This window comes from Sminthopsis crassicaudata, chromosome 1, assembly GCF_048593235.1.
Source record: "Sminthopsis crassicaudata isolate SCR6 chromosome 1, ASM4859323v1, whole genome shotgun sequence".
NCBI lineage: Eukaryota > Metazoa > Chordata > Mammalia > Dasyuromorphia > Dasyuridae > Sminthopsis > Sminthopsis crassicaudata.
Window position 1 is genome coordinate 73,701,889 of NC_133617.1, and position 19,067 is coordinate 73,720,955.

Consider the following 19,067-nt stretch of genomic DNA (forward strand, 5'->3'; position numbering starts at 1 on the left):
CCTGTGATGGAGAGAGCCATCTGCATCCACAGAGAAGATTATGAGGACCTTTGTTGTTGTTTTGTTTGCTTGTTTTTTTCTTTCTCATTTTTTTTCCCTTTTGTCTGATTTTTCTTGTGCAGCATGAGAAATGTGGAAATGTTTAGAAGAATTGCACATATTTAACCTATATCAAATAGCTTGCTGTCTAAGGGAAGGAGAATGAGAAATATTTGGAATGCAAGGGTCTGCAAGGGTGAATGTTGAAAACTATCTTGGCATGTATTTTGGGTACTTCATAGAGCTCACACGCTGGGAGGGAGATTAGGTCGGAGATTAATTTCCGGGGGGTCGTTGACAATGGAAAATTCTGTCTCTTTCTCTGTGTGTGTCTCTTCCTCTGTCTCTCTGTGGTCTCCGTGTCTCTCAGAACAGGTCAACCTGCTCAGCGAGGTGTCTGGAGGCGGGGCCACGAGGCAGTGACCTCGTGGCGACCCTGCCCCGCCCCCTGCCCCTGCAACAGCCTCTGCTGCTCATCAGAGTAAGATCCAGTCCCCGCAGCCCAACAGGCCCTCATCCCGGAGAATCCCCGCAACTCTCATGCGGACCGCGGCGTCAGACCCGGGCCTCCGCAGTCCCAGAGTCGGTGCGGTCGCCGGACCAGGTCGAGGCCTCCTGCCGGACCGCTACCGAGACGGCGAGTCCTCCCGAAAGCCTAGAGCGGCGCTGCCGGATTGGGCACTGGAGGTGAGGGCTATACTTCCGGTCCGTGCTGTCTGGCCCCCCGCGGGAAAGCGATTTGGGGGCTGCGGGTCTGGTCCGGTTCTGTCTCTGTAGTCGGGGCCCGGCGCGGAGGGTGAGTCCCGCTCGTGCCCGGTCTAGCGAGGGAGGGTGCATCTGAGGGACTTTCGCCCGCCTGTCACTTTTTACAGTGGAGGAAACTGAGGCCGGAGGAAGAAGGGGATGTCAAGAACAGTTCTCCAGAGACTGGACGGAGGAGACCTGGGTTCAAATCCCGACTCAGGATCAATGTGTGATCTTGGCCGAGTCAGCCCGTCTCCGGACCTCAGTTCCCTCATCTGCAGAATGGGGCTAATACCTGCCCTTTAAAAAGTCGAACTCCCAATATAATTGCCAAACTGGAAAAATAACATTTCCCGTCTCCGAGAGATCAAAATATATGCAAAGTGCTCAGCACAGCGCCTGGCACACAGTAAGCGATATCTAAACCTTAAATTAGGATAAAGTGAGATCATATTTGCAACCTTAAAAGCACACCAAAAATCCTAGCTATTATTATTTTTATTATTCGACGTTGCCCTCCCTCCCCCCGCCTCCCTGGCCAGATCTCCAGCGACCCCTGCCCTGACGCTCCCACACTGCCCTAATCTCCCTTTCTGTGTCCCAGTGGTCCCAGGCTGCGCTCTCAAAGGACATGGAGATGGCCGCACTGGGAGCAGGACCCAAGTTACCTACTGCGCCAACTCAAGTCAGCTGTTCCCTGAGCGCCCGACCCAAACCTCTGTGTCAGGAGACTCGGCTCCCGCTCCAAGACCATCCCCACCAAGGTACTCTCTATGGGGGGTCTGCACTCGAGATAGCATACCCTCATTTTCCCTCTGAATTTAGGCTTTCCCCTGATCCTAGAAATGTTATGCCTTAAAGCTTGTCCAGAAGAGAAATTGAGTAAACCCAGCTAGAGCAAGTTTCCATTTCTGATCACATCTGAGGGGAAAGGACTGTAATGACCACTGTGGATATTAGAGTGGATTCTTCCTAGTCACAAGAGCTTTTAAGGGAAGGCTCAATAGACGCTAACTCTGAAGTAGTCAAGAAATAGCTTCCCTCTGGGTGGATCTCCTTTTTTTTCATCTCTGAAATAATAAGAACTCAAGCAAATGAGCTCTAACATTCTTTACAAATGTTACAGTCAGACTCTTAGTAATTAAATAGGAATAACATTTTAGCAGCACAAAGCGCTAACATTCTTTATAAATGTTACAGTCTGATTCTTAGTAATTAAATAGGAATAACATTTTAGCAGCACAAAGCGCTAACATTCTTTATAAATGTTACAGTCAGACTCTTAGTAATTAAATAGGAATAACATTTTAGCAGCACAAAGCGCTAACATTCTTTATAAATGTTACAGTCTGATTCTTAGTAATTAAATAGGAATAACATTTTAGCAGCATAAAGCTCTAACATTCTTTGCAAATGTTACAGTCTGATTCTTAGTAACTAAAAAAGAATAACATTTTAGCAGCAGGAACAGCTTCACAAGGGTTAGGGTGAAAATAGTTCTGTTTTATGGTAAAATTGGGATTGGTTCCTGACCTATCTTAGGCATCTAAGTGATGGTCTTCTAAGTGAATTTGAGGTCAGTGAATATGGAAGCAAAGAGAGGAGTTCTCATAATAGTAGATGCTAAAAGGAGGTAGATGTAGATAGAGACTTGTCCTTTAATTCAGGATCACGAATTATACAATTACATTGTAGATTCTTCTTATATCAGAAAATCACTCTTAGAGGACTTCTACTGACAGCCTGCATGGTTGTGTTTATAACTTGGTATGGTCTGACCCCATTATCCCTAGCAAGATTATCTCCTGTTACCCAGTGAATTCAATAGAAAAATCGATTTCTCTCCCTTTAAGTTCTTATGCTCCTTCAAGAATATTTGATTTCATAAAATTGTAATTAATATTAAATCATCCAAAGACAGTTAAAGACACTACAGTTTATTTTCCTTATTCTCACCTATGGGTCCTATGATAACCCTGCTGTTATTTGTTCCAGCCTTGTTCAAATGCTATCAAGAGCTAGGTTTATCCTATTAAGCTCCTGAATATCTCTTTGATATCACCCCATGTCTGCCAGAATAGGCTAATAATAAAAGTAATCTTGAATGACTTAAGTCCATTCAGAAATAAGCTTCCATACTATCTGTACTTCTGTTCTCCAAATTCTAGTCAGTAAATGTATCACTCTTTTTTGATACTCTTGTACTTGTTGGATCCATTCAAGCCGGTGTGAAAAGTCTATTATCACCCTTTAGAATAACTTTGCCAATTCTATGAGTAACATCACTTAAAAGAAAAATTCTGTAATTCAGTAATTATAGAATAACTCCTTTGTATTGTTTTTCTTTTTTTAATTATTAAATTTTGTTTTCACACATCATGCAAAACTCCAGTATATTTGTTATTCAATCCTCCATAACATATAATACCTTAAAAGAATTCAGCAAAATAGCATAAAAGAGTAATTGCAACTGTGTGTAGCCTTGGTTTATAGCTTATGGGAAGTACAGTATGTGCAATAGTAATGCTATTGTCCAACAGTTTTGTTCTGAGTTTTGTTGACATATCAAGTTGACTTTATTTACATAGTTATAGTAACTGTGTCTATCACCTGCTCACCTTTATTTTTGCTATCTATCATTTCATGCAAGTCTTCCCAAATTTCATTTTTATCTTTTCTTATGGCACAGTAATAATCCATTCCATTTGTATGCTGCCATTTGACTAGCTATTCCCCAGTCATGGAATGCACAGTCCAATAACCCCATTTGGTTGTTTAATACTCTTATATTTGATTCATGTGCTATTGGGTGCTTCCTTTCTGTCGTGATACTCTGACAGACAAATGAAAAGTACTAGAAGTGATTTTTGCAAGCCCATAGAGGATAATAAGTATTCAAAGTTAATTACATTAAAGCTTATGGTTATTTAAGAGCTCAATTATGGTTGTATTAATCATTGCACATTTCTCTAGCAGTTTAATATTTTCAAAGTACTTTTCTCAAAACAATTCTGTGAGGCCTGGTTTACAAATGTGGAAACTAAAGCTTAGAGTAGTAAAGGAGCTTGATTAGGGTCCGAAACCTTGGTACATGTTGACCCTAGGACTCAAACCCAAGTCTTTTGATTTTAATATTCTTATCATTACTGTTGTTATTTGTCCTTCATTCTTGAAGAGGACCATGACATGAGGGAGGTGATGTCATGACATACAAGTTAGTTGGATTTAATAGCACTGGTCCACAAACCGGAATTAGTCATTTGGAAAACTCCTTCCTTCCTGCTTACTTCCTTCCTTTCTTCCTTTCCTCCTCTCCTTCCTCTCTTTCTCTCTCCCTCCTTCTCTCTTTCCTTCCTTCCTTTCTCTCTCTCTATCCACATAAGGTACACCCTTACCTATAGATGTTCTTAAAAGCTTTTTTTTCCTATTAGATCTCTGAACCCTCCCAGGAGGTCTTGGGGTCTCCTGGACAGATTTCTTTCTTAAAGACATTGTCTTTAACCAAAATCATTCTGATTTTCATTGATTAGCCACCAATGGGTCCCAGGTCAAGGTCCTAAAAAGTCAAATGGTATTTCCTTATCCCGCAGGTAGAATATTTCCTGTCCTCTTCTCCTAATCTGATTTAGAGTCAAAGGCTGCCTAGGTGAAAATTCCTTTTTCCTCTTACTGCTCATATTCTTCATCACTATCCTTCCTGAGGCCCTGTTCTACTCTATGCTCCCTTTCCATTCATTCATTCATTCATTCATTCATTCATTCATCCTTTCACCTTCTTCTTTCCCCTATTCTATCATGAATACATTTTGCTTCATTTTAGAGCTTTTCCTGGCATGCTTCTCCAACTTGTTGCACTCACAGAACCTGGCTTCTCTTCCAGAAGACTTGCATCCCTGGCCACCTTCTACAGTACTGGATGTCTTTTTCTCATGTCCCTGGACACATAGGCCAAGAAGAGGAGTATGCAAACTCTTTTTTTCTTTACTGACTCTTTCCCTCTGCCAACATCACTCAGCAACATTTCCTCCTTTGTGCTTTGCTCCATCCATCTGCGTCCCCCTCTAGGCACCCATTCACAGTTATCTACTGGCCCCCAGGCTATGCTGCCCCCTTTCTCGTGGAAGTGAATACCTATTTCACCTCCTTCTTCTCCTTATCAGCTTTTGATCTACAGCTTCTGAACTATAAGACACATGTTGATATCCCCTGAACGTCCTGGCTTCCCTGTCCTCCAAGCTCTGGTGATGTGCACCTTCACTCTAGTCTGCCACACACGGTTTTGTTCACATTTGACCTCACTATCTCTCATAATTATTCTGCATCCATAATACAGAGCAATAAAATTCTCCTCTCCTACCAACTTGTCAGCCTTCCATCTCTCACTGCTAAACCTACTTTACAGTGATCTAAATAAATCAGGCATGTTTGTCCACCTGGAAAGAGGTGGAATTGAGCAGAGAGCATTCCAGGCATGGGGTAAGGAGGATAGTCTTCAGAGTTATAGCCTGGGCTACTGTTTCCATATGACTTCTGAGTTAATAAATAAAAAATTTCTCTGTTCAATACATTTGGCCAGTGCTGTTGGTTCAGCTTCCTAATAGGTCTCTCTTTTTTTCCTCTCTAATCCATCTTCCACACAGCTGCCAAAGTGACTTTCATAAAAGCACAAGTCTAATCATTCCAGTACTTAACACAAGTACCTACTCTCAGGTCAGCTGTCTTGGGGCTTCACAGACACTTCATGTGTGAAGAGAAATGAGGAGACATTCTGTTCTGGTCAAGGATGATTGGTGTGGAGAATAGATTCAGAGCCCAATATTACCTAGAGTGCATGTCTCCTAAAAATCTTGCATTCAAGATACCTCAAGCACAGGCTGTGGAGGAATTGCATTAACTATCCATGGTTTCTCTGCAAAAGTTGGTTTGATTTTGTTTGGTTTTTTACAAACCAAGTACATAAGAAGACTTTACTTTTTCCAGCTTCTTGAATTTCTGGGATGGCTGAATGTATGCCATGAAGCATTCCTATGTTTAATTACTAAATTCCAAAGATCTACCTAAAAGTGGTCATTTGATAAGTATTGCTGAGCCTATTATAAAAACAGAATGTACTATAGGTTTTGAGGACCATGAGAAAATAGGACAAATTGTCTCTTTCTAGGTTCTCACAAGAAAGTTGGGGAGATAGGAAATAGATATATAAGCCATTTAGAAAACAAGGTATACCATAATGTTGTCCCAGAAATGCTAAAGGAAGGAGTACAAAGTGGAGATGAGTAGCTTCCTTTCTCCATGGTATCATCACAACAGAATATATTCTCCCTTCTTGCTTCATAGACAAAGCCTTGGACCAAAGCAAATTTGTGTGTTTTGCTTTAGTGTGATGGGCTATTCTCAGGATAGTGTGACTGTAGAAAAAGGGTCCCAGCTTCTCCACACATACTCTGTCTTCTGGGGTTTTCAGCCTTCTCCTATAGACCTCAATTCTTCACCCAAGAAGAGACTTATAATTGTGATTTCCTGTGATTATACATGATTCTCTGTTAGTAGGGGGTGTCTCTAGGAAAGGCCACACAAGAACTTGAGTAGCTTTTGCTAGGATTCTGAGAATGTCCTGGCTTTTTCTGAGCCTTTCTTCAGAAGCCACAGATACAGGCTTGACCTAGGTGAAGGGACTGCTGGGGACAGAGAAGGGAAGAAATGAGATGTACAGCTGAGTATGTGGGATTCAGATACTAGTGGCTCACATAATCAACAGTAGATTTCATGATTGTTGGGGGGAAACTGGAGAAAAGTAAGGGAGTAGGGGAGGTGAAGCTTTGTTGAGTAAGACTCCCTAGAGGTGATTTTCAAAAAGAGAGTGGGCATGATAAGCAAAGGCTCTGTGTTTTCATCCATCTCAATTTTCATTTAACAAAAGCTTTTCTCAGAGACCTTGACTTCGAGTATCTTCATGGTATCACGAAGCTTTCTTGCACACACAGTTGCAAGGGTTAAGATTATGATACACAGCAGGCATGCAATGACAGTAAGAGGACAATTGGGGAATCTGAAAGTGAAATAGTAGGAGTGACAAAAAAGACTGGAACCTTCCCCTCTTCCTCCTCTCATGATTCTTTTTTCTTCTCCCAGGTGCCATTGACCATCCTGTTCCTACCTGTCTTCCTGAGTGGAGCCTTGGAGACCAGGCAATAGTAGCAGAAGCTTTGCCGGCCAAACTCCAGGTGAGCTATGCTTCCTGAAATCCCCCTGCTGCTCTGGTACTTTCTTTGTGTTAGAAGGGAGTATCTGCATACGTCCATCATCCCCTTTTCATCTATGCACTTACCAAATGGTTTACTGATATTGATGACACACTGGTGAGCATAGAGAAGCTACTCACTACATTCTCTTTGCTAGGTGGCTCTGGGATGAGGACTTTTCTATATACTACTCCCTAGTAGTCTGGGCTCTTTTCTCTGTGTGGATATATTTACCTTTTTTCTTTGTTGCATATCTCATGCTAGCCTGCTCCTTTCCCCAGTAAGTGGTTTTTAGACACTGGCTTTCCCTTTGCCTAAGAGTCAAGCACTAATAGTCTTCTGAACTCTGCTGTTTCAGGCATCTCTGATGTTCAAGGATGTGGCTGTGTACCTCACCCAAGAGGAGTGGGGCTGCCTTGGCCCTGCCCAGAGGGTTCTCTATAGGGATGTGATGCTGGAGAATTATGGAAATCTCGTCTCATTGGGTAAGGCTTCTCCCTGAGATACAAATCTAAATTTCTTGGATTCTTGCTTTGTAAATAGCCTAGGAATAAAAAGGTGTATTTGGATTTGGGCTTAAGGTTCAGCAATCAGAGATTCCTGGAGCTATCCAGGTTTAAATACAGTGTCTTTCTGTTTCCTAATGCCAAGCCACAGGTCTATCTGTTCAGAGCAGTAAATGACTAGTTCTCTTGACTTCTCCCTAAGTTTATTCTTTCCTTATCATCTGGGTTTTCTCCTAGTCCCAGAATTCTTTTCCAAGAGTCCAGTTTGGACATGGCCTAGAAATGGAAGTTTCTCACCCTCCTAATGTAGAAAGAACATAGAGGTTATGATTGTTTGTCCCCAGATCACCAACTCCCTGGCCCACCTCCCCAAAGGGATTACAGTCCTAAGGCTCCTTTATTTTTATCATGGCCTTGTGGGACATGTGTGTATAATATTAATTATACATTAATGTATAATTTTAAATTATCTTATGACAATCTTTTCTTCTTATTTGCCCCATACAGACCCTAAGGGTTGGGACTGAGTTTAGGACAATGGTGGTTGTCTGTGAAATACTACCTGGAGTTATTTTTTTCCTCACAAACAGGATTCTCAGTATCTAAACCTGATGTGATTTCCCAGCTGGAAAAAGGGGAAGAGCCATGGGTCCTGGACTCACAGGGAGCTGGAAGGAGAGAGATCCTGAAAAGTGATTATTTAGGTGAGTAAATGAGCACTACTTCCTTTCTTCTATTACTGAACATTTCCTGTGTACTCATCAGGATACTAGACATGGTTGTTTGAACTAACTTATCTATCCAATGATAAGTAAACCTTTAAACCATGCTACTTGCTTAAGTTACTCCCATTTTCTAGTTATTGTGAAAAAGCTCAAAGAAGTTATCTTTTGCTTCCATCTCTTTACCACTCATCCATTTGGCAAAAACCCTGTAATCTGGCTTCCCACCCAAGTCTATTAATATTTTTCTCTCAAAGATCATCTTTGACTTTTTTATTTAAAAAAAATCATGTCTTTTTTATTGATATCTTTTGCTTTTATCCCATAGCTGTCATGTACCTCTTAGTCTGTTTTCTTGACTAAATGCCTCTATGTTCCTTCAGTCATTTCTCATAAGACTTTTACCATGCTGGTTGCTTTCCTCAGGAATACTCTTCAGCTTATCAATGTCTTTCTTAAATTATGGTTCTCAAAATGAACACAGTGCCAAGGGTGAAGTCTGACAATGCAGAGTACAGTGGGGCTATCATCTTTCTCATCCTGATAGCTGTGTTCATCTTAATGCAACCTAAAATTACATTAGCTTTTTTGATTGCCACATCATACTGATAACTCACGTTGAGCTTGAAATCCATTAAAACTACTCAGATTTTTTTTTTAGAATCGCTATAATCAAATTATGTCTTTTCCATCTTGTACAAGTGTAATTGATTTTTTTTACCCAAGTATAAGATAACATTAATCTCTTGAATTTCATCTTCTTAGATTCAACCCAATGCTCTTAACCTGTCAAGATCTTTTTTTATTCTGACTCTGTCATATAGCATGTTAGCTATTTGGAATAAAATTTCCCCTTGTTGATTTCTCTACCTTTTGAAAAATTGATTTATTATTAAAACATGTAAAAAAAGTTATTAGCTGCCTCTCTATTTTGACAGAAAGCAAATGAAGTCCTTCATCACTATTATATCACACTTCTGGGCCAGACTTGTGACCTGTTTTCCAAAATCATCATCATCTATTTCCTCTGTCCCAGTATTTTGTAATATACTCCAATGACAAAATTGTTTTCTTTTTTCCTTACATTGATTTTTACCCAAATACTCTTTTCCTTTGGGCCCTTTATTTCTTCACACAAGTGTACTTTCTTAATATACAATGCTCCCTGATTTCCAAGTTCCCTTTTATCTATCCTGTTTCTCCCGAATAAAGTATACTCATCCCCAGAATTGGGCTTAAATTTCAATAATACTTAGTGTTAAATTTCCCTTCTTGCATTAGCACTCTTATTTCCTTCACTTGTTGCCAAGATGTTAGGCAAGTATGAATAGATATCATGAAACCAGGGGTTTTACTACTAGGCTCCTTTGTTACATTTCATATCCTCTGAACTTAAGGGCATCTTTTCTATATTATCTAGATCAATGGAATCAAATGAAAATAGAAACAGGGGCCTCTACCTATATGTTGCCTTTTTTAAAAATCACATTTTTAACATGATCTGTGTTTTATTATTTTTATTTATTTTGTTAAATGTTTCCCATTCTGGTTCCAGCACTGGTTCCCCCCTCTTCTCCCCTTCTCTGTCCTTTTAAAATTTAAAGCCCTTTTGATTCAATTTGCAAGACTATGGGGAAATACATTCTTATCAGTCTTTGAAAAGTGTATTCTATCTCTAGGCAGGAGTTGCTCATCCCCTTCTTAAATATCTGCTCACTTTCCAGATTATTTTTCTCTTTTGTATCCTTTGCTTTCAGTGGATAACAGTGAGAAAATACTGTGTTCCAATAGTCTTCAGTTTCTTGACTTGAATTTAGTAATCTTTCATAATACTTTTAAAGTTCCTTTTGATAGTATTATTCTTGCCACTGTAATGATAATAACAACAATAATAGCATTTATATCACACTTAAAATTTTTCAGAATGCTTTACAAATATTACCTCATTTGATCCTGACAAAAACCCTGTGATATAGGTGCTATTGTTATTCCCATTTTTAAATGAGAAAACTGAGGCAGACAGAAGTTAAGAGATTTGCCCAGTATTATACAGTTAGTAAGTGTCTAGGGCCATGTATAAATTCAGGTTTTCCTGATTCCAGGTGCAGCTTTCTATTCTCTTTATTACCTAGGTAGGTATCCATTTTAATGCTTCTTGGGAGTTTTTCTCTTGTGTCTTAGATACACAGGCAAGAAAAACAGACTTCTCTGCCCTAAATCAATAAATCTAAGTAACCCTAAATGGAAAATCATCTATAGTTTCTTTCTTTTACTCTTCTGAAGGATTTGAATCCCAGTTTTGCCCCATTCAACCTATATGACCTTAGGTAAATCACTTAATCCCTCTAGATCTGTTTCCCCATCACTAAAATGTGGGTGTAACCAAATGGTTTTGACAGTCTCGCCTGATTTTAAAGTTATGATCCTATGATAATATTGAGTCTGTTTCTGTCTCTGTAGATATTCAGCTTTTTTTCATGCTTCTTTCAGATAAGTTCTTCTATGTTCCTCCCCCCAGTTCCTGGATTTGATGGGATTTTGTGCTAAGCTTACAAGGGTAAAATTTGAAATATTGGCCTTTTCCCTTTGCTTTAAAAAAAAAATGGGGAAATGTTTTTGTACTACTCCTGCAATACCTCTCTCATTTTCTAGGTCATCAAAGATTACTAACAAGAACTCAATAATCACTTCCATAAGTTCTTTCAACAGTTTGTCCTCATTTTGTGACCTGAACTCTTTGAGGGCATTTAGAAGCATTTCTAGCTTGATAGGACTTAACAGAACTTGTACTTGTACTGTACTCACTTTGAAAAAATTGAAATCACTTCTACACCATTATAGTGACACTAGGAGAGAACTTTAGTAAAGGTATTAAACTCATTTTTTTTCTTTAACACTTTAGGTTATTTCAGTTAAACAAATAATTTATTGAGTACTTGCTGTCAAAGTTTCAAGTAACATATAAATAAGTTAAATGACTTGCTTATATGTTAATAACATAATTTGTTCAATAAATATTTCCATGATTACATAATAGGTCATTTCTTGCACATAAAAGTTATTTCTTGTTTACAGAATATTTAAGAAAGATGTATATAGTGAGGCTGCTTTATTTCTTATTCTTTCTTAATCACTTTTATGATAATCACTTCCATACTCCCAAGAACTCATGTTATTTCCTTGCTTCTTCACTTGGCTTGTTTCCTTGAACACTCTTGCACCTTTGCTGTATAGGCTTTCCTTATTCTGTGCCCCATTAGAAAGTGCTCCCCCCAAAAGCTACCTTTTCTCATTCTTTCTGCAGGTTATAAGACTAGTATTAAAATCAGTCAGCACCATACTAGGAGATAGTATTTCATTAAGGTTTTCATCTTCCTGCCCCAGTCATTTTTCTTCAGCCAGAATTTTTTTTAATGACATTTATTTTTTTGTTTTGTGTTCAATGTTTCAGATTGTGAGACCAAAAATAAAAAGGAATTATCTCCAAGGCATAAAATACCTGAAAAAATGGACTTACAGGGAATAATACTGGGAAGATTTAAGAGACCTGAATTTGAAGAGTCCTATAAAATAGAGAATCAATTAGAAAAGCATTGGGGAAAACCTGTTATGGGAGCTGTAAGGAAATCCCTTTCTCTGGACAGAAATTGCAAACCAGTGACAGTGATCTTGAAAACATCTGCCAGAATAAGAGATCAGGAATGTAATGAGTATGGAAGGTACTCACATCTGACTTTAAAACATGGTAGACATCAAATGGTTCCCAGAGGTGAAAAAAAACATCAATGTGCAACTTGTAGCCAAACTTTCAAAAAGAATTCAGATCTTATTAAACATCAGAGTGTCCATACAAGAGAGAAAGCTTGTGAACTTAATATGTATGGGAAAATGCCCAGTCAGAATTCAATTAGTATTGAACATCAGCGACTTCATAACACAGAGGAATCCTATGAGTGTAATGAATGTGGAAAAGCTTTCAGCCAGAACAGAACACTTATCCAGCATGAGAGAATTCATTCCAGAGAGAAACCCTATGAATGTGATGAATGCGGAAAAACTTTTAGTCGTAATTCTATCCTTACTAAGCATCAGAGGATTCACACTGGTGAAAAACCCTACAAATGTAATGAATGTGGGAAAGCTTTTAGTGCCCGTTCATACTTTTTTCAACATCATAAAATTCATACTGGAGAGAAACCCTATAAGTGTAATGACTGTGGCAAGGCCTTCAGTACTAGATCATCCTTTATTCAACATGGTAAAATTCATACTGGAAAGAAACCTCATGAATGCCATCAGTGTGGGAAAGCCTTTAGTCATAGTTCTAACCTTATTCATCATCAGAGGATTCATACTGGAGAAAAACCCTATCAATGTAAAGAATGTGAGAAAGCCTTCAGTAGGCACTCACATCTTATTCAGCATCAGAGGATTCACACTGGAGAAAAACCATATGAATGTAATGACTGTGGGAAAGCCTTCAGTGCACGTTTATCCCTTATTCAGCATCAAAGAATTCATACTGGAGAGAAACCATATGAGTGTAATGAATGTGGAAAAACATTCAGCTTAAACCGAACTCTGATTGTGCACCAAAGGATTCACACTGGAGAGAAGCCCTATGAGTGTAATGAATGTGGGAAATCCTTCAGCCAACTCTCACAAGTTATCCAACACAAGAGAGTTCATACTGGAGAGAAACCATATGTATGTAGTGAATGTGGGAAATCCTTTAGTGCACGTCTATCTCTTATTCAACATCAAAGAATTCATACTGGAGAGAAACCATATGAATGTAATGAATGTGGAAAAACCTTTAGCCAGAAAGGTCACCTTATTCAGCATCAGAGAATTCACACAGGAGAGAAACCCTATGAGTGTAATGAATGTGGCAAGGCCTTTAGTCAGAGCTTTAATCTTATTCATCATCAGAGAACACATAATGGAGAGAAACCCTATGAATGTAATGAATGTGATAAAGCATTCAGTGTGCTTTCTTCCCTTGTTCAACATCAGAGAGTACATAATGGAGAGAAACCCTATGAATGTAATAAATGTGGGAAAGCTTTTAGTCAGGGTTCACACCTTATTCAACATCAAAGAAGTCACACTGGAGAGAAACCTTATGAGTGTAATGAATGTGGGAAAACCTTTGGCCAGATTTCAACCCTTATTAAACATGAGAGGACACATAATGGTGAGAAACCTTATGAGTGTAATGAATGTGGAAAAGCCTTCAGCCAAAGTGCACACCTTATTCGACACAGGAGAATTCACACTGGCGAAAATCCCTATGAGTGTAATGACTGTGGGAAAGCCTTCAATGTACGCTCATCACTTATTCAACACCAGAGAATACACACAGGAGAGAAACCTTATGAGTGTAATGAATGTGGAAAAGCCTTTAGTCAGCACTCACAGTTTATTCAGCACCAGAGAATTCACACTGGGGAGAAACCTTATGTTTGTAATGAATGTGATAAATCTTTCAGTGCACGCTTATCACTTATCCAACACAAAAGAATTCACACTGGAGAAAAACCCTATGAATGCAGTGAATGTGGGAAATCATTCCGGCAAAGCTCTCATCTTATTCGACATCAGAGGATTCACAGTGGAGAGCGACCCTTTACATGTGATGAATGTGGAAAAACTTTCAGTCAGAGAATAACTCTTATTAGTCATGAAAAGATTCACAACAGAGAATAATTTTATGAATGTAGCACACATGAAGAAATATTTAGTATGCACTCATTTTAAATTCAACATCACAAAATTCACACTAGGAAGTCACATTGTGAATGTAATTTGAGAAAATTTTCTTTGCACTTACACAAAATTTTGCATTATAAAGCTTACAGTGGAGAAAAATACTGTGAAAAAACTCACTTCATGACTTTTTCTACAAATTTAGCATTGTAGCACTGTAGCACTCAAATTTTTTTTCACACCCTTCAATAAGTTAATCATAGAACTTGTGTACACTGCCACCTGGTGGCAATGGGGTGTCTAAATTATGTATTCTGAATTCCAAGGTATGTGCCTTCCCTATGATTCAAAAAGTGGCCTTTGGCTCAAAGGCCTCACAGATTTAACCATAAATTAATCTATCACTTATAGAAACAGAGTCTAATTATGGAAATCAAAAAAATATGCAACTTTAGACAAATAGTATTTAAAGAGAATACAGCAAATTTTTGGGACATTCTTTAATACAAATATCTATATTCCATTCATTGTTATAACTAATTTCCCCTTCTTTTACCATTGAACTTATCTTTAAAGAAAAAGTACTGGACTTCTTTCACTCAAATATTTGTTGAAACCAACTTAATTCTTTTTTGTTTAGTTCAGTTTGCTTAAATAATTCCATAAAATATGAGAATGTTTTATGTAGATTCAAGTTCTACCAGACATCATAGCAGTTGATGTACTTATCAAATCTGTAGGTAACATTGGGTGAAAGAATCAGGATTCAGAAAGATCCCAATAGCCAAAACTATGAGTTAACTCTAAAGATGAAATTAAATAGAGATTAATTAAAAACCCCGCATATAGGTTCAAAAATTCAACTGTATGAGCACAGAGTGAATGAAATCTGGCTTTAACAGCAGTTTATGGAAAAATACTTGAGTGTCTTATTGCACTGTTGCTGCTGCCATTGTTGATGTTTGTTCTTTATTATCATTAACATGACATGCAAGTGAATTAGATTTGAGTGAGGGACAGCTGTCCAAGGTCACCAGCCTCAGTGCCTCCTCTGAATCCAGTGACCAGATGTAGATCAGGAAGACTAGAGATGGCCCTGGGTGCAGTGAAAGACCTTTCAATATGAATCACTATTGTGTTACAGTAGCCAGAAAAAGCAAATATAATCTTAAACTATATTAATTTGGCATTATGGCCAGAAAAAAGAATGATGGCACCTCTGTTTTCTGTTCATCATCAGACAACACCTAGAATATAGTGTTCCTAAACTATTTTTTAAATTGCATTATGTTAAGAAGAGGATAGCCACAGTGACTTGAAACCATGTTATCTAATAAGGAATCTTAGATTTAGAACTAAATCTAAGGTCACACAGTTCAACACCCCCCCTCCACAGTTCATATAACTAGAAATAGGTCTGCAGATGGGAAATGATACGTTCAGGGTCACACAGGACAAGGCTGGTATTTGAACCCAAGTTATGCTCTTTAGATCCAACCTTCTTTCATCTACACAACCTCCACCTGTGAACAGAGAATGTTTAGGCTGGGGAAATATAGGATATGAGAAGAAAATATCACTGTTTTAAAATATTTGAAGAGCTATTATGTAAAAGAAATTATTCTTGGCCCTGGAAAGCCCAACTAATATCAGTAGTTGGATGTTACAGAGCAGATGTCAGCACAAGGAGTAATTTCCTTCCAATTAGAAAAAATTCTGTCCCAAGAAATAATAGGTTCTCCATATGAAAGCTGGATAGCCACTTGGTACAGATATTATAAAGGAAATTTGTTTTTTGATATTGGTTGGTTCTATGGGTAATCTGAAAAGTTAGATGAGAAAATCTCATTTCATATGTGGAGGTGGGAAGAGACATGGGAACTTCTATATACTCAACACAAAGATAGCATGTTGCACAAACTGGCATTAACACATAGTTTTTATATTGGAAATTGGTTCACTATGTTTTGAGTAGCAAGTGGAAGAAAGAAATTGTAATGACTGCAGCATCCATGCAGCAATATGACATGGTAGAAAGAGCACTGGGCTTAGAACTGGTAGATTTAAATTCAAAGCTTGACTCTCACACTTCTTACCTCTATAAGGGAGAGTCACTTCACCCTCTGATTTGTTTATTCATATGTGATACATAGGTGTCACTTAAATTGCATGGTTATAAGCAAAGTGCTTCATGAGCCCAAAGGACTATGAAAATTAAATTAAACGCACACATACATTAGTACCTTAAACATAGAGAAACAAAGACTGGCCAACACCACAGTTTTTCTCATTGAACAGGATGCAAACCTACCATGTGGGTATGGTTCTGGTGATTTAGCATGATACTCCTGAAACTGATGGTGGAGACAGCCCTCTCTCTCTACCCCCATCCCCAGCACACTGATTTTACTTTTCTTCACTCACTGCTAAAAGTACTCCTGTCTAGAAGTCCCCATTTAGGTTCCTTCTCTGCTACTACTTCCCCAGGTATATGTGGCCTTAAATCCTATGTGGTACTTCAATTTTGTGGGTTACCATCCAGTAAGATGATATATATATAATGTGTTTTGCAGACCTTAAAGGGCTACATAAATGCAAGCCACCATTTTGCTGATAAAGGAGCTGTTCAACAGGTAATTTTCATTTCTTCTGAAGCTATAGGTATCAATATTCTGAGGGCCTTAATAGTTCTTGGCATATCTACCTTCAATTCTATTTTCTTGCAACTGTATCCTTAAAGTATTTGTCCTAGAGCTCATAATGGCTTTAGGCAGTTGTCTTTTATTCATTCATTATAGGCACAATAATTTGCATCCATTATATAGGTCATAATCTATAACAATTACTACATAACTGTCACATACTTTTGGAAGAAAAAAAAGCTTACAGCCCAAGATAGATGAAAGAAGGTAGAACTGAAGTAGCAAGTTGTAAAATAAGGAAGTGATAAATGATTACCTAATCCTGAGATTAGGGCATCTAAAAGAAACTCCAGGGATTTTGATGCCCTAAGTCTTGGAAGCCCAAGAACAAAGGACAAATCCATTAGTTCTCAAAACAACCATGTGAGCTAAGTATTTTAAGTATTAATAACAATATTCAAATAGCATTTATATAGCACTTTAAGGATTGTAAAGCATTTTACACAAATATTTGATCTTCACAACAACCCTGGAAGTTAAGTACTTTTATTATCTCCATTTTATAGGGGAGGAAACCAAGACAGGCAGGTTAAATGACCTCCTCAGGGTCACATAACTAGTAAATATCTGAAGCTGGATTTGAAATCAGGTCTCTCAGACCAGCATTCTATTCACTGGCACCTCACTGACATTATATATGAGGATATTGAGGTTTATGGAGACTGTGATTTTGATAATTAGGATTTGAATACAGGTCTTTCTGATTCTATATCCTGTACATTTTCCACTACAGCACTGAGTCATCTACATGACTTTGTGTTAGGTTCTTACTAAGTGCTATTGAGATAATGAGATATTAGGTTCTTACGAGGTGCTAAATCAGCAAGTCATTTACTCCAGCCTTAGTTTTCTAATTTGCAAAAGGAATGGGGTTGGATTTCATGATTTCTGGAAGGTTCCATTTTTATATTTTGCATACCTTAAAATATACCCAATATAGCTTAGGTAAATCCTTTCATTAGAAAATTGCTCTAAAGCGAGAGTTCTTACAGAGTTTTGTAAAAAAATTTTAGATGACAGTATAATTGGTTTTATTTATTATCCTATATGGTCTATTTTATGCATGTAAAAACATTTCCAAAAAGGTGTCCATTTGTTTCAGCCTGACAAAACATCATACTAAAGCATTTGCTTTACTGGTTAAACTCATAATTTCAAGAGTTCAAAAGTTTTCAGAGGCAGAGCCCTAAAATCAAGCACAAAAATTGAGGGCATTGGCAACACAATCCTTCAGTAATGTAGGAAAAAAACCTGAACTTAACAATTGGTTAGTAAGAATGATTAAAATAGGAAACTGCCAGATAGCTGGCCAGTGGCCACATTCCCAGTGAATTCTTTGATGTTTCTGCACCATCTTATTTTCTAGGTCACTGATCTCATGTCAGACACAAAAATTACTAGTTATAACTTCTCAGAACTTCTTGAACTGGAATCCTTCAGGGGGTGGAAAGCTCTATATTCTCAGGCAGTTCATTTCATTTGGGGACTCCGGTACTCCATTAGGAAACTTTTCCTTAGATTGAAACAATGCCCCCACTGTAGCTTCTATGTATTCCTTCTATTCCTACACCTCAGGGCCAAGCAGAACAAGGAAAAAGCTGTTCCAATTTAAATGTTTTTTAAAAGATTATTTAAAAGGGGAGGAGGTTTTTCAACCATTCCAATGGTTTTTGCTCTGTTACTCAGACTGGGATGGCCATGGTATTAACAGATTCCAGCATCAGTATACCTAAAGCACAGGAGCATCCACTTAAATGACATTTACTTAAGGTGTCCAAAAGTCCAACCAACTTAATCTGGCTTCATTCAAAGCCCTAGGAGCTTTATTCTCACTTGCAAGTTTCTAGTTAGGCTTGCCCACAGTTATTAGAACTGCCAAGAATGGGAATACTAAGGGTCTCCGTGTCCTTTTTCTTTAGTTTTTTGTTCCAAGATTCATCTTGCCTTCCCAATATGAGGCAAAAAAAAAGCAAAAGCTGGTATTTGGAGCATAAATTCTGGAGACAGCTACCCAATTAGGAGGAGCTATTTTTAATGTTTTATTTTAAGATTATTCCCATTCTCTCCCCATCTGCTCTTCTTAGCTCTGACTTCATATACAAACAAGGCTCAATTTACTTAACTGAGAAAAGTCTAATGTCAGTTTTGTAGCTTTGCAAGGCCTTTCTTTTTCATTATCTTTTGAGTGTTAGATTTTGTCATATTATTCTTAATTGTTAGAAAATCAATAAGGAACTCTTTCCGATTTCCATCTTCATTACATTGCTTTATTGCAATGTCAAACTTAATTGTATTGCATAATTGCAATTCCTGCAATTTCAAGGATTAGGAAACTGGAATCTTCGGTAAATGGTCAAAACTTCTTGGTTATATTAACCTAATTTGAAACTGAATTCTCAGTTT

At 38.1% G+C, this 19,067-nt stretch overlaps 1 protein-coding gene across 1 annotated transcript; it reads left to right on the top strand.

Annotated features, from left to right (window-relative positions):
• Window positions 1–372: 372 nt before the first annotated feature.
• Window positions 373–18,684, top strand: LOC141539116 (uncharacterized). The gene is made up of 6 exons (XM_074261412.1): window positions 373–726; window positions 1,388–1,547; window positions 6,916–7,007; window positions 7,384–7,510; window positions 8,122–8,235; window positions 11,705–18,684. The coding sequence occupies exons 1-6, from the start codon at window positions 580–582 to the stop codon at window positions 13,960–13,962; spliced, it is 2,898 nt and encodes a 965-aa protein (XP_074117513.1). The 5' UTR covers window positions 373–579; the 3' UTR covers window positions 13,963–18,684.
• The last annotated feature ends 383 nt before the right edge of the window (window positions 18,685–19,067 follow it).